The 20,067-nt window shown below is 48.4% G+C and overlaps 1 protein-coding gene across 1 annotated transcript; it reads right to left on the reverse strand.

The window, feature by feature from the left end:
* Positions 1–644: 644 nt before the first annotated feature.
* LOC135388182 (uncharacterized) lies at positions 645–19,246 on the reverse strand. Its single transcript, XM_064617567.1, has 5 exons — positions 19,142–19,246; positions 15,327–15,465; positions 8,765–8,904; positions 1,834–1,948; positions 645–922 (listed from the first exon to the last, which is right to left on the reverse strand). Exons 1-5 carry the CDS (start codon positions 19,191–19,193, stop codon positions 712–714), a joined length of 657 nt encoding a protein of 218 aa, XP_064473637.1. The 5' UTR covers positions 19,194–19,246; the 3' UTR covers positions 645–711.
* Between the last annotated feature and the right edge of the window lie 821 nt (positions 19,247–20,067).

Consider the following 20,067-nt stretch of genomic DNA (forward strand, 5'->3'; position numbering starts at 1 on the left):
ACAGAAATAGAAATTTTATGGTGACGATGATGACCGCGACGACGTTGCTGAAGCAAAATATGGAGGGGACTGAAATGACGATTGAATTTCACTCTTGTGAATAAGCTTACTCACATCTAGACACAATACTGCAAGATAATCAAAATATCTGAACCGAATTAGTGTACTGTTAGGTTGATGGGAATGAAATGAAAATGGGTCAAGAAGGAAGTCGACCGCGCTCCTGGATATTTTGCCGCACTGGAGATCGATGGAGAGATGATTCAATGAGAGGAATGAGAATAATGAGAGAAGGTCATCTATGAAAATAAAAAGCATTTCACAGCAATAAACACCACTTGGTTGAAGTTCAGTGCTGTGTTCGCGTTGTCTTTTCTGTGTTTCCCAGCACTGGGCTTTGATTCAATGCCCACAACCCGATCAGATGATGATGACGATGAATAGAAGAAAAAATGGGCAGGTGAGTCACGACTAAATCGGACTGGCTATCCCAGTACACCCGATCAGAAAAGGAACAGTAACTGATGATTTAGGACAATTATTATTGTTCCGTTTTCTAACAAGTAGTATTGCTTTAGTACTGATAACGAAAAGTACCGGTGTGCCTGTGCCCTCTTCATTGATATATTTTCTCAAATAATGAATTGTTTCAAACGTTTTCTTTTTACTATAAAGTGCAAACTTTCTACACACGAACATGAGATATTGACTTCACAGCACACGGAAGAAAACGCACAGTACGGATACGACGACGGACAGAGAAGCAAGAGGAGCGCTGCCACGTAGAACTTCCATAAAGTTCGGGCACAATGCCGTCGAGTAAAAGACAGAAACCAGCCGTCGGAGGGCGCAAGAATCAACTTTTCTGGAACACTTGTTGTAGGCCTTGTCAACGCATCCGTGCAGCGAGTCTTCCACGGTCCTATCAGAAAGCAAAATGCAATGAACTGTTAAAGTGACACTCCTGACTTTAAAAAAAGCATGACTATACTTTTATCTCGTACAGGTTGGGGCAAAAGTTTACGGAACACGCGAGCGGCGTATTTTTTCTTTGGTGTGGCACCGTAGCGGCTGGCGGAAGCGGCTGAGTTCACAGTTTCGGAGGGGCGGAAGGGTGCGCTGTTAGCCACACACAGCGGCAGCTTCCAGTCCCTAGACACACCCAAGCGACACGGGAACTACCACTGTGTATCTCCAACAGCGCACCCTCCCACCCCTACGAAGGAGTGAACTCACCCGCTTCCGGCAGCCGCTATAGAGTGTCGCACCGTAGCGTGTTCCATAAACTTTTGTCCCCACCGGTGACACAATTTACATTTCCAAGTACGCCGTTAGTGAACACTGCTCGCTCACCACGAAGTTTCCAAAGAACCCGGGTATGACTACGTAGTTTCGGATTCTGTATGAGTATAGGTGACGTCACAACGACCTCTCTCGTCTAACTCCTGCAACAGCGCGGGCACTTCGGGACAAGTGAGGAGACGGAAATCGATTTCCGAGGAACAATGTTGCCGGACGCCTGGGAGATTGCGCTCACTCTGACGTTACATACATATTAAAAATAGAAATTAAATTTAGGATACTTCCGTGTCATATGTGGAGGAGCAATATTTTGGGAAGTTACAATGCGAAAAACATGGATTGCAACGGCATCAATTTGTGAACTTGGCGGCGTTTTTATCGTTTGTCCATTTTCGGAATTTAGGAATCCCGCAAAACTTCATAGTTTCGGATTCTCCAAGAGTAGGTGACGTCACCAAAGATCTGCCGTCTTTTCGATACAGGTGAAAAGCAATCTGACGAATGGACAAGAAAGAAAATAAAACCTCTTACATGCATTGATGCGTTTCCAGAGGAGCGAGATCTTCCATGTTCCAGATTCCCGTGACGTTCGAGGCGCAGCTGAGGAAGGTCGACATGTCCCAGCATTCATGTTCTTTGATGACGCCTGCATAATGATTGGTCGCTTTTCATTCGACTATAGACAAGTACAAAGTACAAGTTTCCAAAACTATGAACGTTATGTCCGGCCTATTGTTCAACGTAACGAAAACGAACGCGTCGTCCGCACGAGCTACTCCAGTCTCCAGGCCAAGCTGATGTCTCCAGTTATACCAGTACTGCACTCATTGGGCGCTTGCTAACTTCGCGTTAAAAATAAGATTACAATTATCTTCGGTCAAACGGGATTTAGGACCGATATCTACCAGCACCCTCCTCGAACCATCCTTTCGCTTATCTCGATTTAGTAAGACAGATTTTCCCCCGAATTACCTTTCAACTGTAAAACTACAGCGCACTAACATCATCAACAACAACAACAACTTGATTTGAACGATGCACTATAAGAGCAGCTAGCAGTGCCATTTGCTGTAATATACTTCCTGAGTTGTTCAGATAGAATCTAGCTATCGTCCTGTACAGCAACATCTACAGAATTTGATCTCCCCGCGAAGAACTGTCCAGTTTCCCCAGCCTTCCCCAGTACTCGAATGCGTAGGTAGCGTTCGATGGCGAAAATAGCTGGAGGTGTTGCGCAGGTGCGCTTCTGTGGTGCGATCCGCGGGGATATCCGTACGACATCCTCGTTTGCGAATAGAAATATAACATTTTGAAATCCGCACTTTGCCCGCAAATAAGCAATAGTGCCTCCGCCGACATCACTCAGGGGGAGCCATAATTCAGAGCACGCCAGAGCCGTATATTAAAAGGGACTCTTGTCATTGGGAGGAGTCCTAAAAAGAGCCTTGGCCTGTCGGAGCTTGTAGCCATTCACGAAGCACTGAAGCTTGTATCCGCTCGTCCACCTGGAAGCTGGACAGTCCTCACAGACAGCAAGTCGGCGCTGGAGGCACTGTCTTCGCCTCGCTCGCAAGTGGTTTCTGACATCCGCTCACTGATCCTGGTTGTGCACAACCTCCTCGTCACCTCCGGCCACTCCGTGTGGTTTCAGTGGGTGCCAAGCCACATTGGCTTGCCGGGAAACACACGTGCCGACACAGCAGCGAAGCGCGCTCATGGCGCAGCTGAGTGCAACACTGTCATCCCGTTATCACCATCCGTCTGCCGCATACACATCCGCCGGCGCGTTTCCTTCGACACCCACCTCTTCATGGAAAACACTGTCGCAGCCAACACCTTCCTCCACCGCATTGACCCGAAGATGGCCTTCAGTGTGTCGCTACGGCTGTCTCGAAAGGAAGAGTCGGCTCTGCATCGTCTTCGCCTGAATGTCGCCCGTACTCCATCGTTCCTGTTCAAGATCAAGCAGCGTCCCTCTTCGGCGTGCCCCTCCTGCTCCACCGACGCCGACACCCATCATTTACTCATGACCTGCCCAAGATATGCCGCTCCTCGGACCGCACTCACGCACCGTCTATCTGCCCTGGGGCACAGAGACCTGTCTTTGGCCACCCTACTGGGCCCCGTAGGGCAGAAGCAATGGGCTGTTACCAGAGCGCTCATATGCTTCCTGGGTGACACTGGGCTCCTGGACTGCCTCTGAGCGGTCGTGTACTCATGCCCCTCTGCTGCCCGTGTGCCGCTTGCGTCTTTCTCCCTTTCTGTTTTTTTTCCTTTTCTTTCTTTTCTTTTTACAAGGAATAGCAAGTCGGCTCCTGCCTGGCTGACCTTTCCTTTTTACCTGCCTCTTTTTTTTTCGCAATAAACATATCCCCCCCCCCCTTGGCCTGTCAATCACAGTCCCGGACCTCTGATTGGTTTGCGTTTTTCCACGGGGGTCGCCATGACCCCTTATTGCCACCCAAAATGGCGACAAAAAGAAACACAGTGAAGCACGAATATCGTGACAAAAAATTTTCACGGACTATCCTGATTTTACGTTGCAGATGTACATCCTCATATATGTTTCTCGAAAATCAGTTTCGACTAATGCTCCGCTATCGATATCTAATACGTTTTGTCGTCTGTGTTAGGCCTAGTGAACACGGCAATCACAACGAAATCATAACAAGAACGGCACTGCGCTGTATAGTTCTGAATTTAGTTACTGAATCTTATGGATTTCAGTATCCTTGCCTTTTTTATTCCAACTACTCATGTAGATAACCAAGATAAGTTAAAAAATCGTACCGACGACAGGATGTGTACCAGCAGGTGGTTCTGCCGGCACCGGTACGACGGACGCAGATGACACTTCCGGACGTGCCTTGCGCAGCCTAGGTGGCGTTCATCAATTTGCACCAAAAATCTACTAGTTTTGCAGATCGCGAGAGGTATCCATTGCAGTCCGATCCAATCCACTTGACACGGTTGACCTCACGGTTGTCTCCCTTTACTTGACCCCTGGTGTTCCCTACGACATTGCTGAATTGGACACACTTATTGCCAGCCTCCCGTCGCCGCTTGTGCTTTGTGGCGATTTCAACGCGCATAACGCCGTCAGGGGTAGCACACGCACCGACGCAAAAGGACAGCGCCTTGCGGACCTCTTCGCCGACAGAGCTCTAAGTATATTAAACGACGGTTCCCCAACATTTCTTCAAGCCACATACCTCTCCTCATGTCTTGATCTTACCGCTGTGTCAACATCAGTCGCTCGTCTTTTCACATGCGGAGTAGATGCCGACACGCTTGGAAGCGATCATTTGCCCGTTCTTATCGGCATCCGACGATCGCGTCAGCCGGCTACATCACGTTCCGTCAAGCGAACCAACTGGCAGCTCTATCAGGCCACACTGGAGTCAGCTTCGTCAAACGATGCACTGGGAAACCAGCAGGATTTTGCTCGTACTGTAGCAGGTGCTGCGCAGACTGCTACTAACTGCTCCCGTGTCCCGGTGTGCTTCTCTGCCGTCGATGCTAAGTACGAGCGGCTTCGTGCTCTTCGTCGTCGTGCGGAACGCCGTGCCCGACGCACTGGTCACGCACCTGACCGCCTCGAAGCCCGGCGGGTTCAGAAAGCTATTGGACGTCAGCTTGCGCGGGACCATTGGCGCAGATTCACGTCCTCTTTATCCCTCGTACACCACTCTCCCGGATATGGGGAGTACTACGAGGCCTCTCCTCCCCTGTATCTCAGCGGAGTCCGTTCCGCTCCCTGTCCCTTTGTACATCACAGCCTGAACTACAAATTGCCGAATATTTTTGCGTAAGACTTACCACCAGCACCCCCAGCTCAGTAACGCCTGCAGTCCCAGTCCACGCGCCAAGTCATCCTGTCCTGGGCACGCTCTTGGAACTGCACTTGCAGCCGCTCCCCTGCACACCTCGCCTGAGGCAGATAAGGTTACCTATAAGGCCCTTTGGCACCTTCCCCTATCGGGCCGCTTGCACCTCCTACGGCTTCTCAATCAGAGTTGGTGTACCGGACAAGTTCCAGAAAGTTGGAAGACGGCCATGGTGGTTCCTATACTCAAACCGGGCCAATCGCCGCATCACATTGACTCTTTTCGTCCCACTGCCCTCACCAGCTGTATAGGGAAGACACTTGAACGCATGATTTTCACACGTCTCAGCTGGTTCCTTGAGACTGCTGAGTATTTCCCGGAAGTGATGACGGGATTCCGCCCGGGCCGATCAGCGCTGGACTGTGTCATCAACCTAGTCAGTCAGGTACAACAAGCCAAAGCAGAGGGATTATTTACTGCCGCTGTGTTCCTCGACGTAAAGAAAGCCTACGACAGTGTTTACCATGCTGCCGTCCTTGACGCTCTTACTGCGGCTCAAGTTGGCGGCTGCCCCCTGCGATGGATACAAGACTTCTTTTCAGGCCGCTATCTCTTCGTGCGCACCGCTGGTGGTGACACCACCAAGCACCACGTGACCCGTAGGGTCCCGCAGGGCAGTGTCCTTAGCCCCCTCCTCGTTAATCTTATCGTGGCTTCCCTTACCCCATTGATCCCTGCTCGTACATCCATCACAATATACGCCGACGACATCTGCATCTGGACTTCTGCAACCTGTCGAGATACGATCCAGCGCCGACTGCAAAGCTCTCTACATGTGATTACCATCTATCTTGCCTCCCGTGGCCTAACAATGTCGCCGGCGAAGACTGTTGCAATGGCGTTCTCGCGCAAGTGCTTCCGCAGGTGTCCGCTCTACCTTGACGGCTCCCCTCTGACTTTCGCCACTTCATGCCGATACCTAGGTGTTATACTTGATCGCGACCTAACTTGGTCCCGCCATGTGAAGATGATTACTACACAGGCGGCTGCCTCAGTTTATGTCCTCAGACGTATCGCTGGTGCGTCCTGGGGCCCGTCCTGCTCTGATCTTCATCGCGTCCATCAGGCCCTCGTGTTGGGGACACTACGCTACAGCCTCCCTATCTTGCATGCCCTCTGCCAAGCACAGGAGCGCGAGCTTCTTAACGTCCAAGCCCGCGGCCTTCGCATTTGTCTGGGAATGCCACGAACATCAGAGACTTACGGCACGCCGCTGAAGCACGGGAGACTCCTGTCCGTCTTCTGCGGGATGCTGATACACTTCGAGTATATTTTCGCTATCTCACCAGTCACCCTCACCACTATCTTTGCCATATTGACGACGAATGCCCTGACTCAGCTTCAGGCAAGACCATCGCCCGCCTGAAGGATCATCTTCCTCCCTCCCCAACCACTCCCACATATGCGTCAGCAATGTGGACCCTTGCGCGTCCTGATGTCTGCTCCACCATTCCTGGTCTTCAGCGCAAGCGTGACGCTCCCGCACCTGTAGCCCTCCAACTCGCTCTCCATTGTTTGCACTCCACGTATCAGAATCATCGCTATCCCTGATAGTGACTTTCAGCAAGCCGTTGTCCTCCCATGCCCAATGTCTTCTATGGAAGCGGAACTCCTCGGCATCCTCTCTGCTCTACAGCACCTGCTCGGTCTGCCGGCTGCACAGTGGGTTGTTCTGACTGACAGCAAGGCTTCACTGGATTTGCTGCTCTCGTTTCGCCCCAGCACCATATGCACTCTCCACACGCTCATACTACAAGCTCTGACACAACTTGCGGCAAATGACCATTCTGTGACGCTTCAATGGATCCCGGGACACGTAGGCCTTCTGAGTAACACCCGCGCAGACACAATAGCAAGAGACGCAACATCTAACAGAGCTCTTCCTGCCACCCCTCTGCCCCTAACGATCTCTATCTGCTCCCTGCACATTCGTCGATGGCGTTGTGTCCGTACCTGGCAGTTCCGGGCGGACTCTACCTCATATCATCATTTCGTACGTCTCATTGACCCCATGCAGGACTTCACTATTGCCTGCCGCTGCAATAGAGCTGAAGAATTACTCCTCCACCGCCTTCGAATGAATGTTGCACGGACACCCTCCCTCCTGCATAAAATGGGCCAGACGAACTCCCCCGATTGCACAACTTGTTATGTGGAAGCCGACATCGAGCACTACCTACTATCCTGTAACCGGTACCTCCCAGAAAGACTCGTCCTCCAACGCCACTTGCGACAACTTGGCTACCCTAACGTCTCTTTGGCCACCCTGCTCGGCACGGTCCTGCACAACCAGGGGGCAGTTACGACTGCCCTCTTGAGCTTTCTCCATGCTACCGGTCTCTCGACCAGCCTCTAAGGCCCTTTTGTGTATCTGTCTGTGTGTATGTGTGTGTGTGTGTGTGTGTGTGTGTGTATTTCGTTATCTTTCCTTTTTTTCGATTTCTTTCCTTTTTTTGGTTTTCTTTCATTTTTTTCGTTTCGTTCTTTTTCGTTTCTTTCTTTTTACTTCATTTCTTTCTTTTTCTTTTCTTTCCTTTTTTTCGTTTTCTCTCCTTTTTTCGTTTTCTTTCCTCTTTTTCGTTTCTTTGTTTTTTTTGTTTCTTTCTTTTATTTTCGTTTCTTTTTTCTTTTCTTTCTTTTGTTTCGCTTCTTTCTTTTTCGCTTCTTTTTTTTCGTTTCTTTCCTTTTTCGTTTTCTCTCTTTTTTTCGTTTTCTTTCTTGCCGACTTCTTTTCTTCCTATCTTTTCGTCCCCTTTCCTTTTCCGTTCCTCTTTACGAAAGGAAGAGCAAGTCGGCCTTTTCCTGACTAACCTTTCCTTGCTTTTTTTTCTTAATAAACATACCCCCCCCCCCCACTTGACACCCAAAATGGCGCTGCCCATGTTGGCTAGGGGGGATAGTGAGGGGGGATAGTAAGGATAGGTTGACTGATAGTGCCCCGTATTTCAAGACGTCATTGGTCAGAAAGCTGAAAAAGTGGGTGGAGCTTCAGGTATAGACGTGACCCATTAATGGCCAGACTCCCTTTTAATATACTGCTCTGGAGCAGGCAGTAAATCGAAGATGGCGTCAAAGTGTGCCATCCCTTGCATTGCTGTTCCCTTAACTGCCATTATGGCATTATGATGGCATAACATTCCTGAGAGAGTTTGTGTGCTCAAAAGAAAAAAAAAACGTTTATAATATAACATATTCGTGCAGATTTCTTCCAACAAACGCAGTGAGCGCGGGTGCGGAAGTATCTATTGCAGCTACAGCGGATGCGGATACTGTCAATTCTGTCCGCGCTTACCTCTAAAAATAGCCCGTGATTTCTACCTCGCACATTTCTGAAATGCATTTAATCCGCGAAAGTAAGACCCTAGCTATAAACCGCATCGGGCTTCCCTCATAATTACATGCGGCGCAACCGATCGCAGCTGGTACTACTGGTGCTTCGCATTCGTTGCGGGACTACTTTGTAGAGGACTATATGTGAGACTATACCAACAGCATATGACGCAATAGTTGCTTTCTTGAGTTACAAAACGCTACCACGGCCATGTACCACACGAAGTACAAAAGAGAAACCTGACTTCGAAAGAGTGAAGAGTCTTTGTTGCAGGCAGCGTTGTGGATTGTTTCGAAGGCTTCTTTCCAGTGCTCGAAGGTGGCGCCTTCGACACTGCAGTCATCCAGGACATCATCCTCGCACTGCGTGGCCTCGTGCACTGACCTGCACATGGAAGTGGATGGGAGTTAACTGTACACTGAACCCAGTTCAGTCACGTAACCCTATATCGGTGCCTCCACCCTCAGGTCGCAGATGACATCTGCTTAAAAGGAGCAATGCAATGAAAATGTCTTCGCTGACGAATTCAATATCTTCCCTTTTCATATATAGATTGGTGGCACAACAAGGCCGAAACAGCTGTCCAGTACCGGCATGGCGACGTTTGACTTACAAACATATGCTATACGTGCAGGCAAAGAGCTCTTGCTAATTTTTTCCCCCCTTACACACTTGACTGGCTTTGCACTGGGCTTTCAGAGGTGTCTTAGGACACCCTGACGGGAGGCATCACGTGCCACGTGGCCTTCTGACGCCATCCGCTCAAACGTTGCCTGCCTGCGTACTGCTGATGATGGCCCAACAAGGCCGAAACAGCTGTCCAGTACTGGCATGGCGACGTTTGACTTACAAACATATAGTATATTCAAACTCAACCTCAACGCTGCATGCGCTCAAGACAGTGAAAGCCTGCTTAATGCCATCGGTGGTGGTGGTGGTGCTGGTATTGCTGCTGAAAGAGCTCGCCGTAGTCTTCCTCACAGATGGCTTTATGCTGTCTCCGACTCCTTAGCTACATGAACATGGTGTTGGTGGCGATGGTGAAACGGGCAAGGATGTCATCTGCTTCATCCAATCGTTGCAGAAGGTTTGAAACACAGACTTTCCATGGCTACTATTGGCTGCCTATGCAGATGATAGTGGCTCGCCTCCGTGGCTACGGCCGCCAAGAGCTCGTCGTGACTGGCGGACTCTTTGTGTCAATTATCATATACCCAAACTGACACAAGAAAAGCGTACGCTCCCCTCTGTCCTCGAATCAGAAGCGACAACCCTATCATTCGCCACAGTGGTTGGCGCAGAGCGTGCTATGCGGTGAAATTCAGTTTTTAGAGTGTGATGATGATGATGGATAGAAGCAAAAATGGGGAGGTGACTCAGGACATGGAAACAAGCCCAGCGGGAGTTCGATTACATGACCCACGTAGACCCGACTCAAAAACGGCCATCCCACACGACATCGGCTGAAGTCTCGAGACACCTGTTCGCTGGATCCGTCTGGATGCTCTATATACACAGCGACCACCAAGCATAGATTATGCATTGTGGCTTCGAACCTGTGCAGCAAATGCAAGGTGCAAGAGGACACACTTCACGTTGTAATGCAGTGCCCAGACTACGTGCCAGAAAGAGCAAGACTGAAGACATCCATCTTCGCCGTCGATCAAATGTCTTTCTCGTTTTGTAGAGTGAATGGGAGATGACCTACGCAGGACCAAGAAGTTGAAGCCCTGAAGGCACTTTGCGCCTTACTAAAAGATAGCGGCATATACTGCCACATTTAGCACCTTCGCCGCATCTTTAGGACAGAGTCCAACCCCAACGACATGGAGCTGCAGACGCCCGTGGTGGCAGCCACCCCGCTCCAAGCCTGCTTTTCGCGTTTTTTTTTTCTCCAGATAATACTTACCTGCTTACTTTTTATCTAGGTGGCATTGTTGTTTGCCCCGTTACATCTCATCGAATGAAAAAAAAAAAATAGACGAAGAAAGAGCCGAACTTCATGAGATTCGGAGAACTCAAGGCAAAGCGCTTGACCACTTTTTGCGCGTCCTCGCTCTTAGTCCGACGAAAGGAGGTTGCTGAACTCAGCCACACAGGGATAGTAGAAAAAGTGAGAGTTCTGCCATTTAGAATTTACGGCCATAGAGAATTTACGTTCACTTTTTCTAATATCCCTGTGTAGGCTGGGTTTCGCAACCTCCTTTCGTCGAACTCAGAACGAGGGCGCGCAAAAAGTGGTCAAGCGCTAGACTGTGGGCGCTCCGAAACGCGTGATGTTCGGCTATTTTTTTCTCGATGGGATAGCTCCTCAATATCCGTGTCAATTGTCATGAATATGAGTAAGTTCGGCACGCGCTTAACATTGGTAGGGTAGAAAATCGACCTTTATACTTGGCAAATTTCCGAGTTCAGTTCGTACAAACTGATATAATAAAACTTACGTTAGATGGCATTCACATCAGGAGGTGGCAAACATCTAGTAAGAACAAATGCCGTTGACCGCGTGATTCTGGGTGGCGTAGTTTTTTTAATTACAATTTAATGACACGTTTTCTGGGACGCCCCGTATAGAGTCCATCACGTCTTCTGCTTCCAGCAATCATCGCAGACAATTTCAAACACAGGCTACAGTGGACTAGAATGAGTGGTGTGCTGAGCGACGTATCTAAAGCATTGCGGGCGTGCGCCCACGATTGAAGCCGGGCACGTGACCTTTGACAACACGCGATTGCCGCACACCATGCGGGTTCTCGCTGAACTACTACGACAAGCTGAGTATTCACTTGTATTCGCTCCGAGATCGAACGGTGTCGGCGCGTTGGGGAGAACAGAGAACTATCGCAGTGTGGACGCGTCGTCTGCTTTTACACGTTTATTCCGCGTTCAGTGCCGTAGTGGGAACCGAATACTATCGTACCATCGTGGCACAAGTAATCTTCCGGTGAATATACACAAGAATTACGAAAAAGAACCATCAATTCCGAACAGCGGCCCACGTGTTATCCACACTAGAATGGTGACAGTGTCGCCCCCTATAGGTCGATCTCGCAGCGAATAGCTATTTTCGCGGAGTGAAAGGGTTGGAAAGCAGCCTGCTTCTCTGGATATTGGACTATTTTATTTGCCGCCAAGTAGGTATTTGTGCTAACGCCACGTGACACCCTGACGTGACGGCTGTCATTTTACGTACTACATGTGCGCTGCCAGTGAAGGGCGCGGGAATAGCACAGCGGATGCGATCTCGAAGGCGAGGTGGGCGGTGGTCGCTCATCTTTATCAGAGGGATGACAAACAGCAGCCTATCAAACAAGCACGCTTTTGATTGCATTGATGTATTACATAGCGTAGTAGAAAGAAGAGGTGACTTGCCTGTTGGGCTTCTTCCTATTTTTATCATGGAACCGCGTTTTTATCGAATACACGAGACCATCAGACTCAATGTGCTAGATGGCAGTCTTACTGGTGCATTTGGCTTACGCGCTAAAAGGATCCTCTTCACGAACTCATTGGGTTGTTCTTTTTTCTTCCGATGATCTTTCTGCTTGGCCATGGATGGCAAAAAGTATGAACATCCCCCTTTTACCCACCTTCCACGCCCGTGCATAGATTGTGAAACATGCTCTTGTTTACTGACGACTGTTTGTATGCTAACTTCTGGACTGGCATGTTGTTGTCGTACTCATGAACTACTCATGCTACTCATGAAGCTGCAGGTCCTCCTCAATGGTACAGCCTAATTCCATCTTTCTCGCCCAGTTAGTGCGTGAAATTTTCGTTGTTTTCTTTGTCCACTTGTATTTTCTGTGTACAGTATGTGTGCATCACACCTGCTTTTACTGGACCTGTTCAAAACGTTTAGATTGCTGGACGCTGGACACATAACTAAACCACGTTTATTAGCAAGAATTTGGTTGCAAATACAGGATCGGAGCTGCTACTAGATTAACGGCTATTGCGTTAAAAAAAGAAGCGTTGATTATGCTTCATTGCTGTTTTTATGACATGCTGTAATTACAAATACGGTTCTGCTAATCGAGCAGCAAATTAGCACTCCGCGAAATTTAATGGCCGCAACTATGTGAGCTTCGTATAGTTAGCGAAAAATAGCAGAGCGAGTGCTGCTTCTTTTTTCGGTTTACATTACCACGGCACGGAAACTCATACAGTACACCTTATGTAACGATACTTCATGCAAGAATAATTGCAATGCACAACACTAACAGCTGTCAGCCGGGTACCTTTTGATGAACATTTAGGGTTGAGCTCATGTTCGTTGTATACTGCAACGCAGTGTACATACGTTAAGCAACGTCTGTGAACGTATTTTGTGTGTTAGCAGCATGGAACACAAATATATAAATTTCTTCACTGGGACAGTGATTATCGTGATATAAAAAGGATCGATTTTCCACTAAGTCATTGTGACGCATGCAAATCTGTTTTACGCTTCGTTCCACATATACACGGGCGGCGCAACGTCTTCCATTCCAGGCCTGACATTCTGACCCCAGATCCCAATCAGCGCTGCCTTCCATCTCCCACCGCCACCACCAATTCATGCCCGGGTCCCAAAAATTCTAGGCAGTCTAAATGAAGACGGTCACAGCTGACGAGAACCAGATAGCTTGTAATTGTATGCGCCGGGCCTGCAGCTTCCGATTCTACAACTCATGGCACACATGAGACTGAGATTTGTGTAAAGCATCCTGGAACCCTTGGACACTTTGAGGTCATGTCGTCGAGAGTTCTACCGCATCAATCGACAAAGCCTTGACTACGCGGCAATTTGATCATTTCAGGAAAATGGTTTATGGCGTTTTATTTTCATGCGGCACCTGAGATAACGCTTTCGGCGCTTCACCTTCATAGGTTCAGAGGCTTCAAAAACGAGATCCACGTGTGGCATTGTTCTGGCTCTATCCCTGCGCCTCTGTCTAGGTGCCACGCAGCGCATACAAGAAGGATGGGACGCATGCTCTTTGGCTAACGGCACTGAGCTGTCACGTGACCAGTAGTCCGGCAGAAATCTGTAGACCTGTGCGCCGCCGCCATTTCTCCGCGGGCTGACGCCGCCGCTCCCGCCACCCCGGCGCGCGGACATCCCGCGCGCGTTCCGTGTTCCGATCGGTTCCGCTGCGGAGCGGGAAGCTCGAAGTGGTTTCGCGCACTTCTGCCGGTCTTGGTCTCGCGAGTATTGAACTGTCATGGCATCAGAGGCTGGATCCCCGTTTTTGAAGCGCGTGTTGTTATTCTCTGCTGATATGAACTCAAGTGCATTTAAAACGAGCGCGGTGTGGCGTTACTTTGGCACCTTAGTTTTGCAAGACGGTGACTAGAAGCAGAAGATTGGCTCTTATTTCTTCTGCGAGGAGTGCCTGATAAACGCAAAAGAGAAGGATGGAGATAAGCCCTTCGATAAGTGACTATACATGAAAATCGTCTCACCGTCAGGGGTGGATTTAAGGGGGCGTGGAGGGGGCGACCGCCCCCCTCCCATACGGTTGTGTTCCCTATGTAAAAACCCTATCTCCTGGATGATGCTGTGCCGCAAAGCATGAAATTTCCTTAAGACCCCCCCCCCCCCCCCCCCCAATGACAGACCCTTAAATCCGCCCCTGCTCACCGTTGCTGAATGAATGCAAAACATTGGTAAAAGGAGACGTGTAGAAAACGTTCGAGCTTTGTGGCTCTTACACTGTCATTATTATTATTATTGTTTTCATTCATTCGAAATAGTATTAGGTTGATCCCCATGGGAACCGCGAAGGGGCGCAAGGGGGCCGTTGCCCCTCCTGCCCCCGCTGGCCGGGTTGATTTTTGTGCATGACAACTATGCCCTCTGTAAAGATTCCCTCTGAGGGTACAACGCGTGTGCAACCATGTTACTGTGCACAGATTACGGGCTTTCGCGGCTTGTTCTAGTCAAAGTGTGATCGAAGTAGATCTACTGTTTGGAATAAATTTGTTACGGTTAGACCTTTTTTTTTTTTCAAATAAAAAGTGGAACCTTTATAGGATGTGGTTTCGACTGTGGTGTTTTTTTTTATTGCTTGTTAGCGCCGCGAAGCAACTGTGGCCATGAGCAGCGTACAGATGCGGAGATGTGGACAGATGGAGAGAGGACAGCAGGAAGGAGTGGGGACAGGGGGGATTAGTATGCGTCCTGGGCCGACTCCAAGGGGAACTGTGCCGACATTCGTCTGGAAAGTCTGGTCGTCGCTGACAGCAGCCGTGAAAATTAATACGCTTGTCAACGACATCGAGACTCTTAGGTCTGGTGCGTTTACGGCGTTCAACAATAAGTCCAAAAAAGTGATATTTTATCGAATCTATTTATTGTGCTACCGTAGAAGAACCCAGGTTTAATACATGGCGGAGTGAAGTTTTGGACAACGTGAAGAACAGTGCAATGCAAGGACCACTGAGGAAATAGAAACACATACGAATGATGGGAACACATCAAGAAAATACAAGAATCGCGTATTTATTGGAATACTACGCCGCAATTGCAATGAGCCGTGATGGCATTTTTGCCGATCATTGCTAACTAAGGATACTGAGGTCGCTAGGTGTTCTGCGATATATCTATAGGTGGCGCTGGGAGCTGGCTCGAAGCCTATGAAGTTTGTACTGTGACGTAGCAGACGAACCTTGAGCCTTCGGGGTGCTTTTATAAAGAAAAGTACGCGGAAGAAAGCACTTCGGGCAAAGAGACGAACGCTCGACTGCGAGATGAAAACATGTTCGCATTATGTTTCTTCTTTGCGAACAAACTCGAGTTTGGGTTGCAGGCCTTTACTTACCTGCAGAGTGCCTTCACTTGTCCATGGATTCCTCCGGGAGGCGCCTTGGTGTGGGCCTGAAGTACACCATCGATGGACAGAAGGAAGTCTTGAAAGCAGCGTCCCGGTATTTCCGGCTCACAACCAGATTCGCACCTGGCTAAAAAGAAGCGAATGTTTAGTTCATGCCTTTGGCTATTCATTTCGAAGTTCGTGTAGCGTACGGCTTAATATTAAATTAATGTAATTAAGTTTCAATTATCAATGAAGCCTATTTTTGATTAGGTAAATGAAACATTTACATTCCCTCTTGATTGGTGAATTAATGAAAATAATAACTATAGTTGGTGAATAACTTACTGGCTTACATTATATTAATTGCATTAATTTAATTCGGAAAAGTAAAAAGTAAATCCTGCGCCTAAAGCCTCGCGGACCTTTTCAACAGAGAGAGCAACCGACGGGCACCTTTTTATTGTTATTCTGTCCATACAATGTCCAATTCTATGCTTTCCATTTTCATGCATTCTGGGCTGACTTCACCAGGGAAGTGTGCCAAATGACGAAAAACGCGTGCGAACCATATAACCAGACATATTACGAATGCTTTTCTTTCCGCTTTCTATCTAACTCGAAACGATACAACGTAATGTAAAGTAAAATAATGACAAATATTGCCCGAGCTTGTTCTGTAACCCGTGCGAGTGGCTAATATATACAGGGTGTTTGCTCTAACGTGTCCAGAAAGTTTATTTAAAGCGAGCGATAAAAGGGAAACGAGCGCTACTTTTCAGCTACTTCACTAACAAGCAGGTGTACCAGTGAAGCAGTACCCGTTTCTTACTCAAGTAGCAGAAAAGTACCACTTGCCTTTCTTTTATCGCTCGCTTTAAATATAACTTCTGGACACGTTAGAGCAATCACACTGTATATACAGGGTGTCCACCGTAACTATAGAAGTAATTTTTAAAAATCGAAAAATCACTTTTCCCACTTTTAACAATTGGCGATGTGCTGTACGCCTAAATGCCCGCCTTAAAAGGACACAGGCAAGCTTCTGTGTCGAAGCATTAATTAACTGTCGTAAATTAACTTTTCAATTATCAACGATAGAAGATTGACCTAATCGAAACCCCTGGGGTCACTGGGAATATTACCGTTTTCAGAACAAAAAACGAGAGAGTTATAGCGCGAGGAAAGGGTCTGGAAATAAGGCGATCTGGTGGTCGTTTTTCGACGCTCAAGTAGAAGCGGTCCCATTTTCGTCTTCCCTTGTATTCAGGGAGGGAAAACACTGTCGCAGGGGGGACAGATTGCATGGGGACAGATTGGTGCGACCGTTATTTCCTACCCCCGCATACACAGGAAATGAAAACTGGAGCGCTTCAGCTTGAGCGTGGACAACCAGAGCACCTTATTTCCAGGCCCTTTCCTCGCGTTATAACTGCCTCAATTTTTGTTCTGAAAACGGTAACGTTACCAGTGACCCCAAGGGATCCGATGTTCTCATTAGGTCAATCTTCTATCGTTGATAATTAAAAAGTTAATTAACGCAAGTTAATTAATGCATCGTCACAGAAGCTGGAATGAGCCATCTTAAGGTGGGCCTTTAGGAGTAGAGTACATTGCCATTGATTAAAACTGGGAAAAAGGGAATTTTCTATTTCTGAAAATGACTTCTATAGTTACGGTGTACACCCTGTATATATATGATGCGGAAAACGCTCTAAAAGCTTTTGTAAAAGAAATGACGCCAAAACATGGGACAGCGATAACAACATCTGAGCTGTATTTTCTGTATTTCGCTTACTTATTTTATGCCTACTTAAGGTCGTTCCACCAGATGCGCTCACAGATATCGCAGAACTTCACCACACAACACCACCCGGAACAAATTGACATTCAAAATGGTTGAAAACAGGACTCTCTCCTGGTTGAAAACAGGATGTGAAGTTTTGGACGCATTATGCAAAATGCAAAGTGTCCAAAATGTGATTACATGACATCCATTATCAAGCTTGGCTACCGGAAGACCGAGAGCACGTGTTGTAACACACACACACACGCACACACACACACACACACACACACACACACACACACACACACACACACACACACACACACACACACACACACACACACACACACACACACGCACGCACGCACGCATAAATGGGATGATGATGTGGTGGATCATTCTCTGCCGTTATGGCGGTACACTACCCATTGCGCTTGTGGAAGGACTAAGAAATTGATAATGACGGAAAGGTGTTCGGTTAGATTTCGTCCATTAGTCCTGTGCTGGAGAGGAACTCAGCAACAGCTCGTAGGCCTTGCATCAGATGTGAGGGGTCCGACCATGACCCGATAATTTTGGCCAAGTCGAACTGGCGTTGATCGACGCGTTGGAGAGCAGTTTCCATGAGGGTGTGCTCGCGATCGTACTCTCCGCAGACCAGGAGGACGTGATGGAGGTCACCACGCACACCACACGTGGAACAGGGGCTGGACGCGCCGACACCGAAGAGGTGTTTGAAGGCCGGTGTAAACGCCACATTATTAACAAAAAACAATAATACTCTGTGCAAGTCGAACTTCTGCCCAGGAGAGTGAAAAATGGGCGGAGAAATCACGTGGGCAGCATTCCTCCACCAGCGGCATGGCCGAGTGGGTTAAGGCCGTTAAAGTAAAGCTCGTTGGTGTCGTGCTGACTGGGAGGTGGTGGATTCGAATCCTACCACCGGCTGTGCTGTCTGAGGTTTTTCCCTGGGTTTTCCATAGACGTTCCAGACGAAAGTCGTCACAGTTCCCCCTGAAGTCGGCCCAGGACGCATACTAACCCCCCCCCTGTCACTGCACTCCTTCCTGCTGTCTTCTCTCCATCTGTCCAAATATGTACGCCGCTCATAGCCACAGTTGCTTCGCGGCGCTAACAACGAATATAAAAAAAAGTAAAAAGCGTTCCTCCACTCACCGGTAAAATACCACCACTCACCACTAAAACTCACTGAAAAATACCAGTAGATAATTTATTGGTGTGTACTAGTTCCTGAACAACAATTCAGCAAAAAATATCCGTTTCGAAACTCTTCAGCTGCAAGGCGCGACCGTGGAGAGAACCGTGGCGAGGATGATGGAAAGCTCTCACGACGGAAACCGAAAAAGTGCAAAGCGACATGATAAGGCATCATGACGGACGTTTGCATGACGCGATCTGTTTTGAAGCGTGCATAACTTTTTTTTTTTTTCGTTCATTTCTTTTTCATTTTTTTCTCGTCTGGTTCTTTTAAGCCTTCGTTGCCAGACGGTATCATCTTCTGGTCGTGTTAAGACAAAGTGGTGAAGCTTAGGATTCTCGCTAACGAAATACTCGTACATTTATCGAAAACGCTAGTGGCTTGTGTTAAAACTCGAAAATGTCAAAGTTTTGAGCTTTCGAAAATAATAAGTGGAAAGGCAGAGATTGACAAATGCCACCCCACTGCAGAACGTCAACAGCAACAAAAGAACTGAGCTTTCCGTGTACACCTCTATAGTGCGAGACTTCGAACGAGTAGATGCGACATTTCCAAATGAACGACAATCTGACCTAAATGCACAGATATAATGTACGTGGCGTTGACGCCGCACCACGCTCAGCAATCATCGATGCCGTCACTGTCGCTGTATCACCCTCGACTGCGTACCAAACATTGTCGCCATTTTCAGCATACACAGGGCTTCGCAGGAACCAATGGATGCACGTGCACGGGGGTGACTGAATGCATGCAGTAATAATAATAATAATAATAATAATAATAGCAATTGGAAGTAGATGCATGCCATATCCTTACCTGCATGCAATGCGAAGACGAATAGAAGAGAGCCCACTCGAAGCAATTCCATGGCACTGAAACGGCGTTTGGAAGGCGCCGGCCGGGTCCAGGCTGCGGAGACACCCCTTTCCGGTTGACACCGCGTCCGGTGTTACAGGAACTGCGATAGGCAATAAATTATCGACGTAGCTTCGCAGTGCGTGCTAGACATTTAACGAAGTTGGCGGTTATTACTTGTGCGGTGGACACTTAGCTGAAACGGCTGAAAACTCTTTTGGGATCGAGCGGGCAAGGAATGTCTGAAGACGTACGCCTTGGAAGATGTCCCACTGCGCAACGCATACAGGCCATGCTTTTTCGAGATATTGCGGGGCGGAATGGTCGCTTAGCTTGTGCAAAAATACTTGTACCAACACTATACCTATATTGGACAATGAGTAACCGCGACTTGCGGCGATGAAGCCGCCAGGAGCCCAACCAATTACAGGCTTGCCAATGGGCCTTGAGTTCCTCGACAACTGCGATAGCGTGTTACCGGCAAACATCGATGACACGACGAGGTACTTTTTTTTTTAAATTCAGTGTTAGCGCCGCGAAGCAACTGTGGCTATGTGCGGCGTACAGACGTGGACAGATGGAGAGAGGACAGCAGGAAGGAATGGGGGACAGGGGGTTAGTATGCGTCCTGGGCCGACTTCAGGGGGAACTGTGCCGGCATTCGTCTGGAAAGTCTTCGGGAAACCCGGGGAAAACCTCAGACAGCACTGCCGGTGACAGGATTCGAACGCGTGTCACCTCCCAGTCTCGGCCGGCGAGGTGCTGTAGCATACGGAGTCCGCTCAAATAGAGGTCAGAAACAGAAGCATAACGGAGCATAACTGGACTGAACAAACGTCATGGGCTGCTGTCGACAGCAAAGTAACGCTAAAGGTGTTTGGAACATC

The sequence above is a fragment of the Ornithodoros turicata genome, chromosome 3 (assembly GCF_037126465.1).
Source record: "Ornithodoros turicata isolate Travis chromosome 3, ASM3712646v1, whole genome shotgun sequence".
Taxonomy (NCBI): domain Eukaryota; kingdom Metazoa; phylum Arthropoda; class Arachnida; order Ixodida; family Argasidae; genus Ornithodoros; species Ornithodoros turicata.